Genomic DNA, 22,141 nt, shown 5'->3' on the forward strand with positions numbered 1-22,141 from the left:
TGTCACCTCTTACTGATAGTATTTGGCACTAAAAATTATTTGTCATCCTCAGAAGTAAAATACATTGTAAATATATGTCACCAGCATCTTTCTGCTCTTAAAAAATAAATGATACTTCTGACGTGAGTTTAACTACCTTCAAGGTGTCCATGGGAATGAAGACAAAAAGAGATGGAGGCAACTGATGGAAAGCCCGAAGCAGACTCCCTTTGGGGGCAGGAACTCAGTTGGGTCATTCTGAAACCCAGCCTCCTCCTCCTCCTCCTCTCCTCCTGCGGCTCTATGGTGACACTGGAACCGCAGGACTCTTGCTTCGGGGAGATCTCCAGTCACTAAATGTTAGACATTTGGCCTAAGCACAGACTTAATCTCCCAGAGCCTCAGTCTTGCCATCTGCAAAAGGAGCACAATAATCGTACCCAGCTCAGGAATTACTGTGTGGATTTAGATGAGGTAGTGTATATGAACTTCTTAAATGTCTGGCCTCTTTTAACAAGTAGCAGTTTTGATTGTAATTATTCATCCATCTGCTTATTTGATATCTCCACTTGGATCTCAAATTTAGCATGACCCCCTCACCCTTGTTCCTCTGATCTTCCCTGTCTCAATAGTGGCAATTCCGTTCTTTCTGTGTCCCTGGTCAGAATTCTTGGAGTCGTCCTTCAAGCCACTTTTCCCCTCCTATATCCCACAGCAAGTCCTGTGAGCTCTGCCTTCAAAATGTATTTGTAACCCAACCCCTTCCCACTATGTCCAGCTACCCCATAGCCCAAGCCATCCCTGACCCGAATTATAGAGCTCTAGCTTCCTAACGGATTCCTGCTCCCTCTCCTGTTCCTCTTGCAATCCATCCTCTACACAGCGGTCACAGAAATTAGATTATGTCACTCCTCTGTTCAAAACTCTCCAAGATGTCTCTTCTCGTTCAGAGTAGAAGCCCAGGTCCTCACGGTGGTCTGTCAATCCCTCCGTGACGTGACCCCACTTACCTCCCTGCCTTCCCTCTTTCCGGAAGATCCATTGCTCTCTCCTCTCTAATCACACTGGCTTTCTGCTCTTCCTAAGACAAGAGGAGCTCCTTTCCAAATACAGAGGCTTTGAATTTGCTGTTTCCTCTGTCTGGGATGTACTTCCCCCGGGGACTCCATTTCGTTCAAAGGGGAGGGCTTCCCTGCCCTCTGGTTGGAAGGTGAAGCCCTCATCCCTCTCTTTCCTCATCCGTGCCCTTCTGTTTCTTGGTAATACTGATTATCACCTGCCATCCTCTCTTTACTGTATTTCTCCCCACTACCACCTCCACAATGAAGTCCCCCAAGAGCAGTCTTGTCTGCTTTGTTTGTCTCACTTCATGCAACAGGGCACATCCTACTTGATGACTAGAAGGAAAGACACACGATGAATGCCTCAGTCTGAGAGGGAGATGTATTCCATGAAGTTTGGAATTTCATCCTATATAAAATTCTACAAAGAGACTTAATCAATTAAATGGCTTGTTTCACTAACAAGAAAGCTGAGGCCAAAAGACAAGCCCAAAGTCACATGGTAAGTGTTACCATCAGGACTCAAATAGGTTCTTCTGTCCTTGCACCTAAAGCCCAGGCTTTCTACTGCAGCAGGCTATCGGCTCGATTCTGTAAATATTAAAAAAAAAAAAAAAAAAAAAACTGGGGACGCCTGGGTGGCTCAGTTGGTTGGACAACTGCCTTCGGCTCAGGTCATGATCCCGGAGTCCTGGGATCGGGTCCCGCATCGGGCTCCCAGCTCCATGGGGAGTCTGCTTCTCCCTCTGACCTTCTCCTCGCTCATGCTCTCTCTCACTGTCTCTCTCTCAAATAAATAAATAAAATCTTAAAAAAAAAAACTGTACAGGGCGCCTGGGTGGCTCAGTGGGTTAAGCCGCTGCCTTCGGCTCAGGTCATGATCTCAGGGTCCTGGGATCGAGTCCCGCATCGGGCTCTCTGCTCAGCAGGGAGCCTGCTTCCTCCTCTCTCTCTCTCTGCCTGCCTCTCTGTCTACTTGTGATCTCTCTCTGTCAAATAAATAAAAATAAAATCTTTAAAAAAAAAACTGTACAGAAGTTCAGTTCTGGTTCCAACTGCTTGGCTGGCAATCTTGTGGGAAGCGATTCTATTTGATTTAAAGTTTACTTAAAATATTTTACTTTGGTTTTAAAATGATTAAGGTAACAAGGCATCTGGGTGGCTACATTGATTAAACATCTGTGTTCGGCTCAGGTCATGATGGTGCTGGGATCTAGCCCCACATCTCAGCAGAGGAGTCTGCTTCTCTCTCTCCCTCTGCCCCTACTCATGTGCTCTCTCTCTCACTTACTCTTTCTCTCTTAAATAAATAAATAAAGTCATTAAAAAATAAAGTAAAATAAAATGAATAAGGTATACGCTTGTAAATGATAAAACACCTAACAGCTGTTGAGAAGTCATATTCCTATCATGGTATTAAGTACTTTAAAAGAACTAGCCCAGTGAACTCTTACAAACTTGGGTAGTAGCATTATCTCCATCTTACAGTGGAAGACACCAAAATTCAGATAACTGGTCGAAGGTTGCACAGTCAACAAGTGATGGGACCAGTATATCAACTTCAGTAGTCTGCCTGCAGAGCCAATGTTCTACTGAGTCAAGAAAACAGCTCAGTTCACATTTCATGATGAATGTTTTAGGAAGATTTATCTGCACTGTAAGTTCACCTCATTTTGTCTGCTTTTCTGAAAATGGGACAGATGCATATTATATATAAGTATCATTTTTGAAAGTTTTTATTACAAATCTTAGTCCTCTGCTCTTTTGCAAAATACATCCTATGTATATATTTCTCCTTTTAATTAACAATGCAAAGTTAAAAAAAAAAAATCTCTGGGTGCGCCTGGGTGGCTCAGTGGGTTAAAGCCTCTGCAGTCAGCTCAAGTCATGATCCCAGAATCTTGAGATGGAGCCCCGCATGGGCTGTCTGCTCCACGGGGAGCCTGCTTCCTTTCCTCCTCTCTCTGCCTGCCTCTCTGCCTACTTGTGATCTCTGTCTGTCAAATAAATAGATAAAATCTTTAAAAAATAAAATAAAATAACATAAATCTCTGGAGAACTGCTGAGTTAGGTTATCAACTCATCTCAAGACATCATCATATGGTTTCATAAAAACCATATGGAGAAAAGTGAGGGTTTGCGCTCCCTCTCTGACGACCACTGATGTCAACAGCTGTTATGATCCAAAACAAGCAAAGCAGTTATGGTATTACCTTGAGAGTTTCTCATGAAAGTGCCAAGTAACAATATTGAGAAGAAGTGTCAAAATATGATACCGCCAGGTAAGAGGGTCACTAAAGTTACCATGGGCCAGGATGCAGTCCTTATTGTCTTTCTTGGAACTTAGAATTCTAAAGACCATAGAAAATGTAGGGAAGGCAAGTTCAGATAACAATGGAACATCCCAGAGCATAGGTAACATATCATCTTTTTTACAGAGTACTGAGTAAAGTAATGTATTATTTCACTTTCAGCACATTATATGAACCAAAAAGCATTTGTATTATTTAAAATTCCTGAGGGAAAAATTGATGTATTGGTAATACATCATTTAAGGCAAGAGTTATTTTTAAAAAATCTAAACTCAATTGTGTAAGACTGATGAACCACCTGTACCCCTGAAACAAATAATACATTATATGTTAATAAAAATAAATAAATTAAAAATAAAAATTCTAAACTCTTACCTTAAGTTTATTTTAATTTATTTTATGTGTATTTGACACATTAAATATTATTATTTTTAAAAGATTTTATTTATTCATTTGGCAGAGAGAGTGCACGAGCACAAGCAGGGGGCACAGCAGGCAGAGGGAGAAACCGACTCCGACTGAGCAGGCAGCCCAACACGGGACTTGATCCCAGGACCCTGGGATCATGACCTTAGCTGAAGGCAGGCACTTAACCGACTGAGCCACCCAGGTGCTCCCTTAAATATTATTTAAATACACAATGGCTCAAATGCAATCCTATGAAAATTGGTGCACTACAGATGGAGACTGAATGGAAGAGAGAAAAGCTTGTGGAAAGGAATATTCTGGAAGAAAAAGTTCAGTAAGTATTCCAGATATCTTCTTAAAGTTGGCTATAGAGCCCACAGTAGCAGCCAAGAAGAAAAAAATGGAAGAAAAAGTGAGCCCCATTGTTTATTTCTTTTAATTGCTATCCATTAAGCCGTCTCCCGGCTGGAAGAAAGGGGTGGTTATGTTAAGTGTACGAGGGTTCCACACATTTCCATCCTTTTAAGACAAAATACAGAGGCGATAAGAATTTCTTCATGAGCTTAAACATTCAACAGAGAGAAATGTGGAGACCAGGGACAAGAATGACCATGGAGCTTCTTTATTCCAGGATCTTGAGGGGATCAAGTACTGGCCAGTCTCCCTGTCCACCTGAGTCTGCAATTCCTCCGTGGCAAGGGGAAGTTTTACTTAAGTGTTAAAGCTAAGGCTGAATAATATATCTAATTGAAAAAGACTTGTCATTTTTAGGATTTTTACAAATTAAAGTATATTCTGGTTTAGACTGAAAACTTAAAGCTTAGAGATGTTTGGTTTGGTTTGATTTGCTTGAAACACCATAGATTATGAAGAGGGCTCTGTACCAGGAATACGGAGATCTGAGTTCCCATCCTATTTCTAGCTGTTGCAGATAGAAGCAACTCACTCAGTTTCTCAGATTACCACAAAGGAATTGGATTAGAGAACCATCCGAAGGTCCCTCGCAGTTCTGTAAATCTTTATGAATTTTTATTTAAGAGCAAGAGTCTAAAAGAAACATCATGTGAGCCACACACATGAGCCTAATGTAATTCCAACTTAACTAGTGGCACATTAAGATTTTTAAAACAGATTAAGTTGATTTTAATTTATTTTATGTGTATTTGACACATTTTATTAACCCAATAAGATTTCAATATTACCACTTTGCTACGTAATTGCTATTAAACGATATTAAAGAGATATTTTACATTCTTTTCTTTGTATTAAGTCTTCAAAAGCCAATGTATGTTCTACGCTTGTATCATACCTTCGTTGGACTAGCCACATTTCAAGTGCTCAACAATCAAGTTTAGAGGGTTTGCACATTTCTCACATAAAAATAAAGATACAGGTTACCATTGAAGGGAAAATAGATTTAAGGTTACAAAAATTATGCATTACATTAGAAGGGTCAACACACCGAGTTGATATCAGAGGAGAGGTGATCAAAAAAGGGATATGATTTCTGATAGAAATCGCCAAATGGAGAGATTACAGACAGAAGCCGTGTCATGTGGAAGTTGGAAAGTTGGACAGAGAGGATGTACTCCATCCTCTCTGTTAAAAGGTTGTTAAAATGTTTACACCTAATTCCCTACTGTCACTCTTCTCTTATCTGCAGACATAAGCAGGGTGTCCAGTTAAGTAAGGTCTTTGTAGTGCCAGGAAAAACGGAACCACTAGATCAGGTGTTCCTAATCTGAGGTCTATGGATTCTTATGGGATCTTAAGATGGAATTCAAGGAGGTCTAAAAGTTGAATGGGGGAAAATAACATCTTTATTTTTATTAACTTTCAAGTCAAATTCAGCATTTCCTTCAATTATGAATGAGGCAATAGACCATTAGAATTTACCAACACTGATGACCTTCTTTTTCTGCTTTACTTCTGTTATTTTTTCTTTCTTAAAAAATCTTCAATTCCAGGGATGCCTGAGTGGCTCAGTTAGTTGGACGACTGCCTTTGGCCCAGGTCATGATCCCGGAGTCCTAGGATGGAGTCCCACATCGGGCTCCCAGCTCCATGGGGATTCTGCTTCTCCCTCTGACCTTCTCCTCGCTCATGGTCTCTCTCTCAAATAAATAAATAAATAAAAATCTTTTAAAAAAAGAATCTTCACTTCCAGTGAGTTAACGTACAGTGTGTTATTAGCTTCAGGTGTACGATATAATAATTAAACACATCCATACATCACGCCGTGCTCATCACAAGTGCCCTCCTCAGTCCCCATGGCCTATTTAACCCATCCCCCACCCCTCGCCCCTCTGGTAGCTTGTGACTTCATCATCACTAGAGATCACGGGTGTTTTCACAGCACATTGCATTGGCTGCACATGTTAGGACAGCAGTTCCTCAGAGTGACAGCAGTTTTATTAGACCCACCATGACACCTTGTCATTGAATGCATTAATAAAGAGACTCATGTTATTATATTAGAGGTTTTTAATATATTTTGATATCTGCATTTTAATAAAATCAGTTTCTTTTATAATCCTGTTTGGTTTTTTTTTTTTCACTTAAAGTTATTTCACTAAAGTTGTTTATTAGATTTATTTAATGTTCATTAAAGTTAAGTTAAAGTTATTTCACTAAAGTTATTTCACTTAATGTTATTTTCACTAAAGTTATTCTGAGACGCGAGCCATAGATTTCACCAGACTACTAAAGGGGTCTGTGGCACAAAGCACTACATGGAAAAAGTATGGCTCCCTGAACGACCCACCCCCTCCTTCTCTTCCCCACACGAAATCACACTGGATTGTGTAATGACTGAAATATAAATCGTTACTACATCAAGCCACTGAGATTCGGGGAGTATTGGTTTCGGCAGTGAAGCCCCTTCTGACTAATGTATAACCGAAATCTGGCTTCAGGCCCTGGCAATTGCATATGATTCCAGCCAGACTCCAAATACTGAGGAGAGGACACTGGCAGGGACACGCTGATAAAATGGGTCTTAAAAAAAAGGGGTGGGGGGTCCCTGGGTGGCTCAGTCATTAAGCATCTGCCGTTGGCTCAGATCATGATCCCAGTATCCTGGAATCGAGCCCTGCGTCGGGGGTCCCTGCGCATGGGGAAGCCTGTGTCTCCCTCTCTAGCTCCTCCCTTCTTAGGTTCCCTCTCTTGCTGCCTCTCTCTGTCAAATAAATAAAATCGTAATAAAAGAAGAAAAAAAAAAGACCCACCTAGCAGGGTTAATTTCAAGCTACCAATATGGTGTCACTGAACTCTAAGGAAGGGTGGCCCAGATTCAGCTCTCGCCGGTCGTGTCTGCTGGTTCCCAAATACCATGGGGACTGCTCTGCGGTCACGGTTCCTAGAAAGGTGTCTTGTTCTTGTCCTCGCCTGCCTTACGGGGAGGGGTATGTGTGGAATTTTGAGAGCAGTTGTTCAAAGGCTCCTATTGAAACCATTGTGTCTGACTCTTCCATAATGAATACAGAATACCTTAGATTCAGTAATTTGTAAATTGAACAAGCTGTTGAAAAGAATCTAATTAGTACTAATTACAATACTAGAGTGTCCCAACACATTATAATGCCATTGCTTCTGTAGAGGCATTTTGTGTTTAAACACTTTAAACATTAATTAGTCCTCAGAACAAACATGTGAGATAGGTATTATTTGGCAGCGTCTAAAAGCCAATTATTTACTCTGGGAAGGCCCAGGACCCTAACTGACAGTACAGGCAAACTGAGAAGCTTAATAGTAGGATTGGGAAATCCAAGAATTCTCTCGCCTTCACTGCCAACCTCTCCTTTCATCTCACTGGGCGTTACCGCTGTCCTCATTTTACACATGGGAAACTGAAGGCAGCCGGCAGACAGAGCGACAATTTACAGAGAATCCAGCATCCCATTCCACAAGGCCTCAGGAGTGTCTCGTGTCTGTTTTTTAAATGTGAAAGTTCCATTTATGAGTCTTTTGAGCCTTGTTTCCCAAATATTAATATTCTCTTTTATAATGAAGAAGTTGCTTATGGTACCATTTATTTAAAGTTAATTATGGGGCACCTGGTGGGTTGGGCCTCTGCCTTCGGCTCAGGTCATGATTTCAGGGTCCTGGGATCGGGCCCCACATGGGGCTCTCTGCTCAGTGGGGAGCCTGCTTCCTCCTCTCTCTCCACCTGCCTCTCTGCCTACTTATGATCCTCTATCTGTCAAATAAATAAATAAAATCTTTTAAAAAAATAATAAAGTTAATTCTAAGTGACCTATTATTCCCACTTCCACCTATTTGTAATTCCATATTATGTTTTGCTAACATTTTTTTTTTTTACATTTTATTTATTTGAGAGAGGGGATGCAGAGGGAGACGCAGACTCCCCACTGAGCAGGGACTCCCCCCCCCCCCACAACCCAGCCCATCCCAGGACCCAGAGACCACCACCTGAGCCGAAGGCAGATGCTTAACCAACTGAGCCACTCAGGCTCCCCTGTTTTGCTAACATTTAAATGAATTTTAATTTCTGGACTATACTATTTATAATCTTATTCACTGGAAATACTCACTTTGAAAAACAGTCAAATCATTTAGACTTGATGTATGGAATTAAGGGTTTAGTAAATGTTTCAGTCTCTACCAAGAAGTAAACTACTGGTTTACCCCATTTAAAGTCGACAGGCCACTGTTAAGCCTATTGAGTTGGTATTTCTTTCCATTAAAGAAAAAGCTTCGTGGACAAGACCTGGAATTTCTGGAAGAACATTTGACATCCCATTACCTTTTTTTCTGAGACACTCACTTGCCTGGCACTTAGTAGACACTTAAGAAAAGTTAGTATTTACTGTTATTTTTACTATTATTAACCAGGAGTTTTCATTTTTAGTTAAAAACTGATATCCCGGGCGCCTGGGTGGCTCAGTGGGTTAAGCCGCTGCCTTCGGCTCAGGTCATGATCTCAGGGTCCTGGGATCGAGTCCCGCATCGGGCTCTCTGCTCAGCGGGGAGCCTGCTTCCTCCTCTCTCTCTGCCTTCCTCTCTGCCTACTTGTGATCTCTCTCTGTCGAATAAATAAATAAAATCTTAAAAAAAAAAAAACTGATATCCCAATTGAAAGGCACAGGTCTTAGTCGTGCTTTAAAATTCTTATTTACTTTAAGTTTAAACAGTACATTTCAATTAATGTTACTGATTAAATCCTTTCCAATGAAACCATTTTAAATATTTATACTCCAGATATTACACATTTGCTATTATTGCTAATAAAATTTATCTCTATTCCAACCCCATGCCTGTGTCTGTTTTGCTCAGGCAATTCTTAAGGAATATCTACCTAACTCATTCAAGCATGACTTACATAGGAAATAATTTTTTAAACAAACACTATTAATCCAAACTGGGGAAAAAGCCATTCTGAATTCTTCTGAACTAATTATAAGAATTGTCACTTGCCTTGTGTGAGTCCCAGAAGTAATGGCACATGCCCACTACGAAAAGTGTCCTTTTTGAAAGAACATCCACAATTTCCCTTCATTTCTGAGTTGATCCTGCTCCTCTGTCCTGGACCCAGCCCAGCCCAATCCCACAGTAGCAACTCCTTGTGCAGATCTACTCTCCTTTCCCAGGTTGACAGGGATTGTTGGTAGCAGATATTACAGATACATTTTCCAACAGCTGTTCCAACAGACTTCTAAAACACAGTAGTCATATTTCTCCTTCATAAAGACTGGAGACAAGTATCATTTTTCATATCTTCTATTTCCTTTCTCATCATGTTCACGTTTTCTTCTACTTCAACATATGGAACACATTTATAAAAACTGTCTTAACATCCTTATCTGCTAATTTCACCCTGTCTGAAATTCCTGTCTGTTTCTATTGATAATTTCTTTTCCCTAGAGTTATGGATATTTTCCTGCTTTCATTTGCCTGGTAATTTTTTTTTTTTTAAGATTTCATTTATTTATTTGACAGAGCATAAGCAAGAGGAGCAGCAGGCAGAGGGAGAGGGAGAAGCAGGATCCCTGCTGAGCAGATAGCCCAACAAAGTACCAATCCCAGGATCCTGGGATCATAACCTGAGCCGAAGACAGATGCCCAACTGACTGAGCCACCCAGGTGCCCCACACCTAGTAATTTTTGATTAGATGTTGGGTATCGTGCACTGTACATTGTTGAATGTGGGGGTTTTTTACCCAATAAAACAACTATGCTAAATTCTTTATTAGAAATATAGACCAACCCTTAGAGAAAACATGAGAACTCACATTGCATTGAACAGACACTGAGGGATGTCTGGGTGGATCAGTAAGTTAAGTGACTGCCCTGGGCCCAGGTCATGATCCTGAGGTCCTGGGATAGAGCCCTGTGTGGGCTCCCTGCTCAGTGGGAAGTCTGCTTCTCTCTGTCCCTCACTGTACTTGTGCTCTCTCTCAAATAAATATCTTTTTAAAAAAAACAGAGTCACTGAGATGAATAAATGACTCCTTAGTGATCCATCCATTTCTTAGTTGACTTAAAAGTTCCCAAACTGAGATGATACCAATCCAGAGGTCAACATAGCAGAATACTTCATTTGGAGTTCTCATCAAAAAACTCCAACTGGAAAAAACCTCGACCTCTGTTCCTTTTTTGTTAAGTTTTCATTTTATTTTATTTTGTTTTGTTTTAAATTCTTTTAAGGTTTGTTTTTATATCTATTATTAGAGCAAGTCCAAAGCCATATTGCAGGGCTAATTTCTGCTCACTAGTACTGAAGACTCAATACAATGTCCTACATATTATAAGGTTTTCTTATTTTGAATGATGGAAACATGAACTATTTCCAGCTCTGGATGAGGTCCAGGAATCATTTGGCTCTATAAATCCAGAGAAACATGATCTTCTGTTCTAGAATATGGTCATGTATTATTTCCTGGGTAATTTTCTTCATTTTCTTTGTTCTGTATTTTGTGAGACTTCTGTGAGTCACACATTAAAGTTTTTGGATTGGCCCTTTAATCGTTTTTAATATTGTCTCTTCTATCTTCCACCATTTGATCTTTTTGTTCTATTTTCTGCAAGATTTCCTCAACTTTATTTTCCAAAGCAACAATTGGATTTTTAAAAATATTGATCATCAGACTTTTAATTTCCCAGAGCTATTTCTTATCTACTAGCATCGTTTCTTCATTGCCTCCTAAACTTGTTTTACAAACTCAATTTTTAGTTTTAAGGATATTCATTGCAGTTTTTAATTTTTTCCTCCTTTCATTCATTTGCTAATCGAATACTTATTGATAATAAACCACATGCTAGATGCCAATCTGTTTGCTGAAAATAACAGTGAATCAAAACAAAGACTCTGCTTTCATGGAGCCTACATTGTGGGGATGGCAGGCAAGCAATACAAAATTAATGAATTAAACATATCGTATTCTGTTAGTGATAAGTGCTACAAAGACATCCCTTCTGTCAAACTCTTCTCCCTCTTGCTCACTACTCTCTATCTATACTACCTGTTCTTCAGTACCTTCATTATTTCCTTTTCCTGCTTCCCCTTCTATATGCTGAACTCTGTACTCAAATATCCTTCCCCTGGTTCTTCATATCTTAAGTATATCTCATCTCCTTGCCCTATCACTGCCATCAGTTTTCCAAGTACCATTTTAATTCCTTTCATGATATTTATCAAAACCTATAATATTGGTTATTTATCTAATAGCCATTCAGGCTTCTTCCTTGATAACTGAACCTGATTTTATTTAGTTATCCAAGATCCTCCCTAAAGCTATGCGCTTCAGGGAAATTTGGTCCTAGCCCAGTTCAGGGATGAGTCTGGATTAATCTAACCAAATCATGGTAATTCCATATACTTGCCAGTAATTGCTTAGGAAGGAATGTGTCACCCTATTTCTGATTAGTGGAATATGAGGAAAGTCTCCTAGAAAGGATTTGGGAAAGGATTGTTCTTATAAAGAGTTTCAAAGAATAGATAGTCCTCTTTCTAGCCTCTGGGACATTGATTTACTTAAGAATGTGATACTTTTTGCTGCTTTTAACTATAAGAAGAGCTAATGCATGGACCACAGATAAAAATAAGCTGACCTTTGGTGATACCACTGATCCACTAAATCAGTCTATCTTCATACTTCTTTATGTTCCCATGAGCTCTTCTTAAGGCATTTACTAGATAATGAGCCTCAAGAACCAGAGAGATATCAATATAAATAAGGACAGACATATTAAATAATACTTATTTATTTTTAAAAAATAAATAAATAATACTTACTTGTAAAACAAGAGAAAAGAATGTAATATAATAGTTGTATACTCTGACATTGTAAAATCATAAAATAAAATTGGAAAATTTGGATAACATATACAAAAATTGTGTTACTGATTTTTAAAACACCTTGTTCAATAGTGTTCTACAATCATAATTGATGGCGGTAGTATTTGTGTTGTTGTCCAAGTCTATTGTATGTATTGGGGGAATACAGCAAATAAGAATTTGGGGATATTTAATTCTATCACCTTGTGCTTTGAGAACCAAGAGAAGTGTATATATATATATATATATATATATATAAAATGTCATATATATGTATATATTTTAAAATTATATAAATTTATATATACACATATATATGACATTACATATATATATATAAACTATTATTCCACCTAATAGATGAAAGCAAAATGACATAATTAAGATATCACTACTTTTTCAACCCCCAGTGAATTCATGGCTCTCGGCAATGAGCATCAACGGCTGCTATCATAAAAAGAGACAATCAGAAGTTATGTACCTTCAAATGAAGATCACAGCCTATAGTCTTGACAGAAGTATTAATCCCGAGTCTGATCAAGTTTCACTATAACCCTGTCAATGTGTACAAAATATAGAAGAAATGTGTCGAACTGCACCATGAACAAATTCAAATAGCCCAGATCCTTCAACAGATAATTTGGGAAAAAAAGATATAAGGGAAACCTGTAGATTAAAGGAAACTTAAAAGAGAGGTTTTTAAAAAATTTAACTTACTTATTTGAGAGAGAGAGAGCACACAAGCCAGGGGAGTGGCATGCAGAGGGGGAGGGAGAAGCAGGCCCCCACAGAGCAGGGAACCTGATGAGGGACTCAATCCCAGGACCCCAGGATCACATTCTAAGCCAAAGGCAGTAAGTCACTCAAACAACTGAGCCATCCAGGTGTACTTAAAAGAGATATTTTTTAAGTGGCCGGGACTATAGTGTTTAAAAATGTTTTATGGGTGATAAACCATAAGGAAATATAAGGAGTCATTACTCTAACATCTAGATTAGTACTGGTATAGTCTGTTATGGTGGTAACGCTTTCCAAACAAAGCACAACTTGTGGTATTCATGACTTTCTGCTGGCCCCTCCTCCTGAATCTGGGCTGGGCTCAAGACTTGCTTTAACCAGTAAAAGGTAGCACAGCAATCCCATGGCCTTCCAGGCCTAAGCCTTCAGAGTCTTCTAGAAGCTGTGGCACTTTTGTTTAAAAAGCCCAGTATTTTATAGGAGAGACCAAGTAGAAAGGCCATCTGGAGAGACAAAAAACCTTTCCATTTGAATCTGGCCACCAGCCAGTCCACCAGCAGAATGCAGCCACAGGAATGACCACCTGTGAAATAAAAGATGTAGAACCACCCAGCTGACCCCAGGGCAGATTACAAAACTGTGAGCAAACACCATTGTTTTAAGAGTCAGTATCTTTTGGTGGTAATTTTCAAGGCAGGACAGAGAACTGAAAATAGTGGTTATTGTGGGAGAAACAAAGCGGTTTAGGATTGGGATGGAGTAGCTGGAGGTTTCTGGAATGGCTAGTGAAGTACTTTCCATTTCTTGACCTGGGTGATGGCCATAAGGATATTTGCCTTACAGTGATTCACTAAGCTATCCATTTGTTTTGTGTGGTTTTCTGAACCTGTGTTATATGTTAAAATAAAAATAGTTTTAAAAGAAGAAAGAAAACCCACATGGTTTGGCATAGAGACATTTACTCTTCCTTCAAAACCTTCAGACTACAGGCTTTAAAAAAAAAAAAAATCACTTAGGGGCAGCAGCTCTTTCTGCCCATGGGTTCTGTCCCTGAGCTTTAATAATACCACAATTTTGCGCACGCGCGCGCACACACACACAAATCACTTAGGAGCTCCTAGTTAAAACTACTAATATATTCTAATCCTATAGGTATCAATATGCAAACAACGTCAAGCATGGAAATATATCATTTCTTTGGGTCCCAGAGCCTGCAATTTGCAAAACTGAATTAATTGCTTTCATATCTCTAAATCTTTTCTCCTTGAAGTGAGAAAAAACATGTACACCAAACAAAAAAATAAGAAGAGAAGCAGCAACACTTTTATAAGCTGGCTTGCATTTTCTTACTGGCAGCAATTTACTAGTCTCTTTTTTAAATGAATTTTCCAGTTTCAAAGGAGAAAATCTGTATTGCATTTGGGGTTTCGTTTGTGTGTGTGTTTTAGTTTGAAACCATTGAATTTTAGCCCTCATGTCCTGTGTTTTTCCTCAAGTGTTTCAAACAGAGTGTAGCATCTGAATTGCATTTTTTATTCTTTCGTCTTTAATTCTGACTTCATTTCCCATTTCCCAGTGCAAATTGCTGTATGTACCTTTTCTCTTAGAACAACGTTACTTAGCTTTACTGACCCAATAAATTAAAATTTCTGATTAGGAGATTAAAATTCACTGCCAAAATTCACACTGAATATTTTGTAAAATGTTTGCAGTACATTTATTTTAATTGGATTAGAAATTATGACAAATGGAGTTCCTGCTGTTATACTTTCTACCTGGGAACCCAGTTCAGACCTTCTCAAAGATGACAATAGGGTAAAACTACAATCTGTTCAGTAGTCCAGCAAAAACAAAACAATAAAAAGAATCACTATTGTCATATTAGTAATAACTATTACTAAAGCAGCATTGATGATGTGGTCCTCTCATGGCCAACGTCCTTTGAAAAAAGAAGTGTTTCATCAAGACCAGATCTCGATTCAGTGTCTGACTTTATGAGGTTCATCAAGGCATGAACTGGGACCCAAGAGGGAAAGTCACTGTTTCTTCCACAAGCGTAGGGGAAAATGTTAATTTGTCTCAATTTATGTGTGTTTATTTTTGAGGATTCTAAGAAACTCTCAATTCACACTGAATTCCCAAAGTCTTGGCTTCCGTTTGCAAAGACGGAAGGTACTACGAAGTTCTTGTTGCCACTACAAATTACCAATCTGCAATAGTTTTCCTAATCAGAAACTCCTGCTAGCTTCATCAGTGGCTTGGCATGCTTAATGGCATTACTTTTAGTCAAAATATAATGTGATCAGTAGGGGCTCCTGGGTGGCTCAGTGGGTTAAGCCTCTGCCTTCGGCTCAGGTCATGATCCCGGGGTCCTGGGATGGAGCCCTGCATCCGGCTCTCTGCTCAGCTGGGAGCCTGCTTCTCCCTCTCTCTCTGCTGTTCGTGTCCTCTCACTTGCTCACTTGCTCTTTCTCTCTCTGGGTCTCCGCCTCTCAAATGAATAAAGTCTTTAAAAAAAAGAATAAGGGCTCAGTATACGACTGTGTGTCATTTACTCTAGATCGTCTCCCTCTTTCTCCCATCCCTGCTACTCCCTCCTGGGGAGCAGCATTTCCTCACTTCCCAGGAGAATCCACTCATTACTACAAATTAAGAACTAAGATGGATACTAATAAGACAGATCCGAATAGTATGATCTTTACCCACCTCCTACTTTCTTTTGGTTAATTTTTCTTAAAGGGGACTCAATAAAGCAGCTCTTAGTGTGCTGCTTATGACACTTTGGGGCCCAAGAACAGAAGACAACTGTATTGAGGGGGCGTCTGGGTGGCTCAGTGGGTTAAAGCCTCTGCCTTTGGCTCGGGTCATGATCCCAGAGTCCTGGGATCAAGCCCCACATCGGGCTCTCTGCTCAGCGGAGACCCTGCTTCCCTTCCTCTCTCTCTGCCTGCCTATCTACTTGTGATCTCTGTCTGTCAAATAAATAAATAAAATCTTAAAAAAAAAAAAAGACAACTGTATTGGAATAAGATTTGTCTGTGAATAATAATAGCACAGATAATGCTGATTTAAATAAGACAGGACTTTATTCCTCTCTTATTGAGGCCCAGGAGGAAGTAGCTCAGACATGGAACAGAGGATCTACTACATGAAGTCTTTAGGAACCGAGGCTCCTTCTGTGCACTTACTTCACTCTGCACGAGCTTCTTCTTAAAAGGATACCTCTGGGACGCCAGAGTGGCTCAGTCGGTGAAGCATCCAACTCTTAATTTAGGTCTTAGACCTTAATTCAGGTCTTGATCTCAAGGTCATGAGATTGAGCCCAGCGTCTAAGATTCTCTCTCTGTCCCTCCCCTCTCTGTTCTGCCCCAACCCCCACCCATTTGTGTGCACTTTCTCCCTAAAGAAAAAAAAATTATTATTTTTTTCAACAAAATCAGGGAAAAATGACATTGGGGGTAACCTGCACTCTCTACCGCCCCAATGCAAAGAGGGGTTAGCATACTACACGAGAAATACTCAGGACAGGGGTACCTCGGTGGCTCAGTGGGTTAAGCCTCAGCCTTCGGCTCGGGTCATGATCTCAGGGTCCTGGGATCGAGCCCCGCATCGGGCTCTCTGCTCAGCAGGGACCCTGCTTCCCTTCCTCTCTCTCTGCCTGCCTCTCTGCCTACTTGTGACCTCTCTCTCTCTGTGTCAAATAAATAAATAAAATCTTTTAAAAAAAGAAAAAAAATACTCAGGACAAGCAGGTGGTCAGCGAGATGTGCTTGGGCTCCTGCTTCTCTTCTCTGAGACTCTGTAGGCCTGGCCGTGCTCCCATGTGGCCCATGTCTTTGAGCTGGCTCCCTTCCTATTCAGTTCCAGGCATCACATTCAGATGTGACAAAGTCCAAGAGAAGAAAGGGAAGAAGACTATATCTCTACCCTTTGTCTCCTTCTTAAAAGGGAAGAGGACTTTCTTAGAAGCAGCTAGCATACTTTCCTTCAAGCCTCACTGTCCAGACTGCATCACAACCTCATTGCTTGTATAGTCACTGGCAAGGAGAACATACCACCATGGTAGGCATGGACCAGTCAAGACCCACCCCACAAAAGCCCTAAGTGGGGTGAGCTTCCCTGAAACACAGGGCTTTACATAGAGGAAGTTCAATACCCCAAAAAAATTGGGGTTCTGTTGGAAAGAGGAAAGGGGAAAATATGTTGCGTTGACATCCAACCGTGTATACTGCAATCCATATCCTAACTTCCCATTATGATATACTGCCATTTCTAGCCAGGTAAATTGGACTCTCAGATTACATTGTCATAATTATCCTTACAAATCAGCCCAGTTCTTATCCCCAACTCCTATCAACAAATTGTGACTTAAAGATAAACAAATGTATGGAATATGGGGCGCCTGGGTGGCTCAGTGGGTTAAAGCCTCTGCTTTCGGCTCAGGTCATGATCCCAGGGTCCTGGGATCGAGCCCCGCATTGGGCTCCCTGCTCCACAGAGGAGCCTGCTTTCCTTCCTCTCTCTTTGCCTGCCTCTCTGCCTACTTGTGATCTTTGTCTGTCAATAAATTTAAAAAAAAAATAAAAAATAAAAAAAATTAAAAAAAAAAAAGATAAACAAATGTATGGAATAGCACACACTGAGGTTAAGCAGACAGCAAACATGTCCAGTTCTCCCTGACTTCTGTTCACCTTGTCTGTGGAGACATCACTCCAGATACTGCTATCAGCAGTAATCTCATATACATATACAGCAGTAATCTCATATAAAGTTAACCCTTTTAGTATAAATATGAGAAAATCTCCCTAAGAGAAATACATGTTGTTTCTAAGCTGTTACTCATTTCCTACTTTATAAGCAACAGATCTCTGATGAGCATTTCACTGGAAGTCACCGCGCCCTCAACAGAAAAGTGTGCCTGACTGCAGTAGCAAGTCTAGGAAAAGAAGCGTGCACCAGCCCCCACCCAGACATGCATGTGCCACAGTTCTCAGTGTCAGCACTGATTTCCCTGTACTCTTCCGACTGTCCGCACACCTACGTGGGGGCAGTTTTCAGGTTCATTTTTCTTTTGATTCATGATCAATCCAATGGCAAGTCTAAAAAGGAAAGACAGTTCTTGCTCAAACAAGAAGGCACTGGGTACTCTGAAGCTACAGGTCACTTTTTTGCATATCAAAGTTTAAAAAGTAAAAGAAAACTCAGAAAGAAGAGAGAAAAGGGCACCAAATTGGTCACCAATGCTTGGATTATATGAGCTTTCCTTCTCATTAAAAGAAGACCCTCTTCGGTCAGTGCTAAAGGAATCACTGAAGGCTAAAACAGATGACACTGTCCAGAGGATTACAAGGAGGTCTTAGTATTATTTCTTAATTGAAACATCTTTATCAAATGACGTTACTGAAAGTTTCTAGAAGCAATACTAAAAATTTGTTCTGTGGTAAGAAATGTATGGTAGTAGGGGCTCCTGGGTGGCTCAGTGGGTTAAAGCCTCTGCCTTTAGCTTGGGTCATGGTCTCAGGGTCCTGGGATCGAGCTCCACATCTGGCTCTCTGCTCAGGGGGGAGCCTGCTTCCCCCTCTCTCTCTTCTTGCCCCTCTGCCTACTTGTGAAATATGTCTGTCAAATAAAAAATTAAATCTTCTAAAAAAAATAGTGTGGTAGTGATTTTCAAAATATCTTTAGAAATGAAGTAACACCTTAATACTTCTGATATCCCTTTAACTAGAAATTTACTAAATCCTAAGAAATAATGTATTTTCGAAACATCCATGTGATGAACATCACTATCAACACAAAGTTTCAATGCACACAAACTGAATGGCAGCTGTTAAATGATTTGTCTAAAAGTAAATGCTGATTCAGACTCATTAGCATATCAGAAGTACAGGTGCTTATAACACATAAAAGATTAAGTTAACAAAACTCACTCCAAATATACTGGCTAGTTATTCTCCATAAGTTAGTAAACTTTACCAAGCTTGAAGGAGAGCTATTGAACCAGCTCTAGGAGCTTTCAACTCTGTATTTCACTGGCAGCTATTTTATGAAAAACAGGTCATAAAATTGTATTTAAACTTTACTGTCATATTTTCAACTGCTCTGCATACAATTAGATAAAAACTTGAGAATATGCATGGGCTAAATGATGGGCAAAGTGGAAAAGATAGGGTTATGTGGTTTTTTTATTGTTGTGTGTGCGTTTTTTTTTTTTTTTCAGGGATCTGGGGCTTCAAAACCATCAGGAAATCACAGCCCCATGACCTTCATGTGCTCATCCACTAACAATTCACAACGCCATGCATTTTTCCAATGCTCTTTTCTCTTTTGGCAAGACGAGTATTCTCAAATGAGGCAACGTCTCATTTTCTCTGGAGGTATTCTAACGTTAACTCTTCTCTTCCCTCTGCCTGTACATGCCTTGAAAGTGTCCTCCCAAAGAATTATGAGATAAAATTGAGCAGGACTTGTGGATGTAATGACTGTTACACAATCTGCTATAGTTTTTTGTTGCTGTTGTTTGTTTGTTTAGATTTTATTTGACCGGCAGAGATCACAAGAAGGCAGAGAGGCAGGCAGAGAGAGAGAGAGAGAGGAGGAAGCAGGCTCCCTGCCAAGCAGAGAGCCCGATGCAGAGCTCTATCCCAGGATCCTGGGATCATGCCCCGAGTGGAAGGCAGAGGCTTTAACCCACTGAGCCACCCAGATGCCCCTATCTGCTATAGTTTTATTCATTCAGAACATATTTATTCCAGGTCCTTCCTGTGCACAAGCCTTTACATACTTTTGGATGTGCAATAATTTAAGTTCACAGTAAAATAAAAGGTAACACATTTTCTTTTCACATGAAGGCAGTGCTTGTATCAACAGCAACAACTATCATGACCATGGAGTCTTCAAGAACGTTAATCCCTTACATTGCTGGACTTCACTGATGGCTACGGAGGGCCATGATTCAACTTTAGGTGTTTTTAAGCTTTGCAGTGAAATAAAGTCCTATAAAGGAAATGGCATAAACATATTTTGCAAATAACTAAATGCAAACTCTTTCTCACTGGGTTCCCCTACAGTTCAGGCTCTTCCATGCTGGTAAAAACAAGCACATAGCCAAATTTGTAAGACTGGAGACAGTCTTCGTTTAGCTGTTTCACTAATATAAATAAGTCATCCATCTCCCACCCAGTTTAACTAAAGACAGCAAAGGAATACTTGACCAAGTTGTATCCCCTGACAGAATGAGTTGTTGATGATCCTCTGTCTCCACAAGTACCAGAGCAGGAGGAAGAATCTGGAAAGTCAATTACATTGCTCTCAAGTGCCCTGATTTGATATCCTTTTAAAATGGTTGTGAATACTGTGGTGACTGAAAACAAATATGGAATAAGGACACTAAGGAAATGCTTTCCTTTTAGGAAAGGTTCAGGGCCCAGAAAGAAAAGAACCTAATCAGGAAGAACTTAACCATTTCTTTACAGGATTAGGGTAAAACTTAGAGTTCGATACCTGGTTTAGAAGGTATTTTCTAAAGCCAGAAAATGACTAAGTTGACAAGATAACCAAACGTTAGGTAGTGGTTGTGGGCAAGGTTGCCTGGGAGGAAGACACCCAAGAGATAGCGTCATGATTTTCTGCAGTTTCAATTCAGTTTGGGGTTTTTTGTTTGTTTGTTTCTGCCTCACACTCTGTAGTGAGTCCCTGTATCTCTGAAGATCTCCCCAAACGAGTTTCCCTCCATCGGTAACTTTAGCAAATATTACAAAACCAGCCCGTGTTCCTCTTTCCCTTCCCCCAGGCCCCTCCGGAGAGGGAAAGGAACCCTACATCCTGGGAGCGGGATGACACGGTCCTTTCTGCTTCTGATGAAATCATCCCACAAGTGATCTGAAAGTTCAAGTGAAGCTGTGGCCGATACCTCGTTTTGCAAAACCAGGCCAACGTTACCAGGAGGGAAATTCTGCGTTAAAGGCCGGGAATCCCCCGGGAAGTCTCCACAAACGAGGGATATCCCCGCTCCCGTCTTTTGAGGCAAGCTCAGGAAGAGCTCAGAACTGAAGGGAGAGCGAGGTGTTTTCTGGATCCGGGCCTGAACAGACCCCAGGGCGGGCTGAGAGGTGGAAATGAGGTCGCGCCCCCCACCCCGCGGCCTGCACCTGCCTCCCGCATCCGCACCGCCGCCCTTCCCAGAGCATCGCGGGCGGGCTGACCACCCACCCCCGCTCCGGTCCCCGTCCGGGTCCCAAGAGCGGCCTCGCCCGAGCTCGGGTGTGCGGCTCCGGCGGCGCCGGGAGGCAGCCGGCCGCGCGACGCGCCCTGGCCCCGGAGGTCCCCGCGCCCGCAGGTAGCGCGCCGCAGCTGGAGGGTGGGGGGCGCGGCGGGCACCCGCTCTCCACGCGCCCTCTGGGGCCGGGTGCGCGCAGCTGTGCGGGCCCCCGGCCGGCGCGGTGCTCCCGGGAAGCCCCCCGCGCACGTACCTCGGATGTAGCTGCACTTGCCCTCGTCCAGCAGGCTGGAGGCCGAGCCGCCCATGGCCGCGGTGCGGGCGGTGCACGCCGGGCCGCGCTGACAGCTCCCGTCGGCGCTCGGCGCTCGCTCCTGGAGGTGCCTGCGACGGCGGACCCGGCTCTGCAATTAAAGGGCAAACTTCCTCCGACAGGCGCCGCCTTCTGGGGCGCCTCCGCCAGGTCCGCGCCCTCGGAGCGTCTGTGGGCTGGCCCGGGGGCTGTCCTCCCGCCCTCGCTTCGCTGGGCAGCTCCGAGGGGACGTCCATCTGGGAAGACTTCCCGCTCTTTCCTCCTCCTCGCCGGCTTTTGCTGCTGCTTCTCACCGTCAGGGGCCGCCGAGAAACCCCTTCGAGGAAGCGGGCCATTTCCCTAGTGACTGTGAACCTCTGCGGGCTGGAACCTTCTCCACAGACGAGCCTCGGGGTGGAATTCAAGACCCCGTTGCTTTAAGAAACAGCAGTTCCCAAGCATCACCGAAGAACTTTGTATTTTGTTAGAAATACAAAATTGCGGCTCCCCCAGCCGTCCACGCCCCTCTACACACATGCACGTGTGCACAGGCGCGCGCACACGGCACCCCAGTTAGAAACTCCAGGACTGGAGCTGGCAGCGTAATTCGGGTGCTGCTGAAGTGTGAGATCGAACCGGGAACTGTTCCTTCCCGCAGCCGCGAAGCAGGGCCAAGGAGGGGGTGGGAAATGAAGGGGGAGAAAAAGAGAGAAATAGAAAAACAGGGAAAACCTAAGCTGGGACGGGCAATACGTTCCCAGTCCTGAAACTTCAGACACCCCCCACCCATCAAAACCTATTCTTTTGTCTTTTGGTCCATTTCTTCCCCTTGACAAA

At 41.8% G+C, this 22,141-nt stretch overlaps 1 protein-coding gene across 1 annotated transcript in view; it reads right to left on the minus strand.

Moving 5' to 3' along the window:
* NIBAN1 (niban apoptosis regulator 1) overlaps nt 1-21,598 on the minus strand; it is a 159,936-nt gene extending 138,338 nt beyond the window's left edge. The window contains exon 1 of the mRNA XM_045074338.1: nt 21,266-21,598. Within this exon, the coding sequence (XP_044930273.1) occupies nt 21,266-21,320 (55 nt within the window). The 5' untranslated portion in view covers nt 21,321-21,598. The remainder of the gene's footprint in view (nt 1-21,265) is intronic.
* Between the last annotated feature and the right edge of the window lie 543 nt (nt 21,599-22,141).

This window comes from Mustela putorius, unplaced genomic scaffold (genome assembly GCF_011764305.1).
Source record: "Mustela putorius furo isolate JIRA1106 unplaced genomic scaffold, ASM1176430v1.1 tig00537335_pilon_pilon_pilon, whole genome shotgun sequence".
In the NCBI taxonomy this organism is placed as follows: Eukaryota; Metazoa; Chordata; class Mammalia; order Carnivora; family Mustelidae; genus Mustela; species Mustela putorius.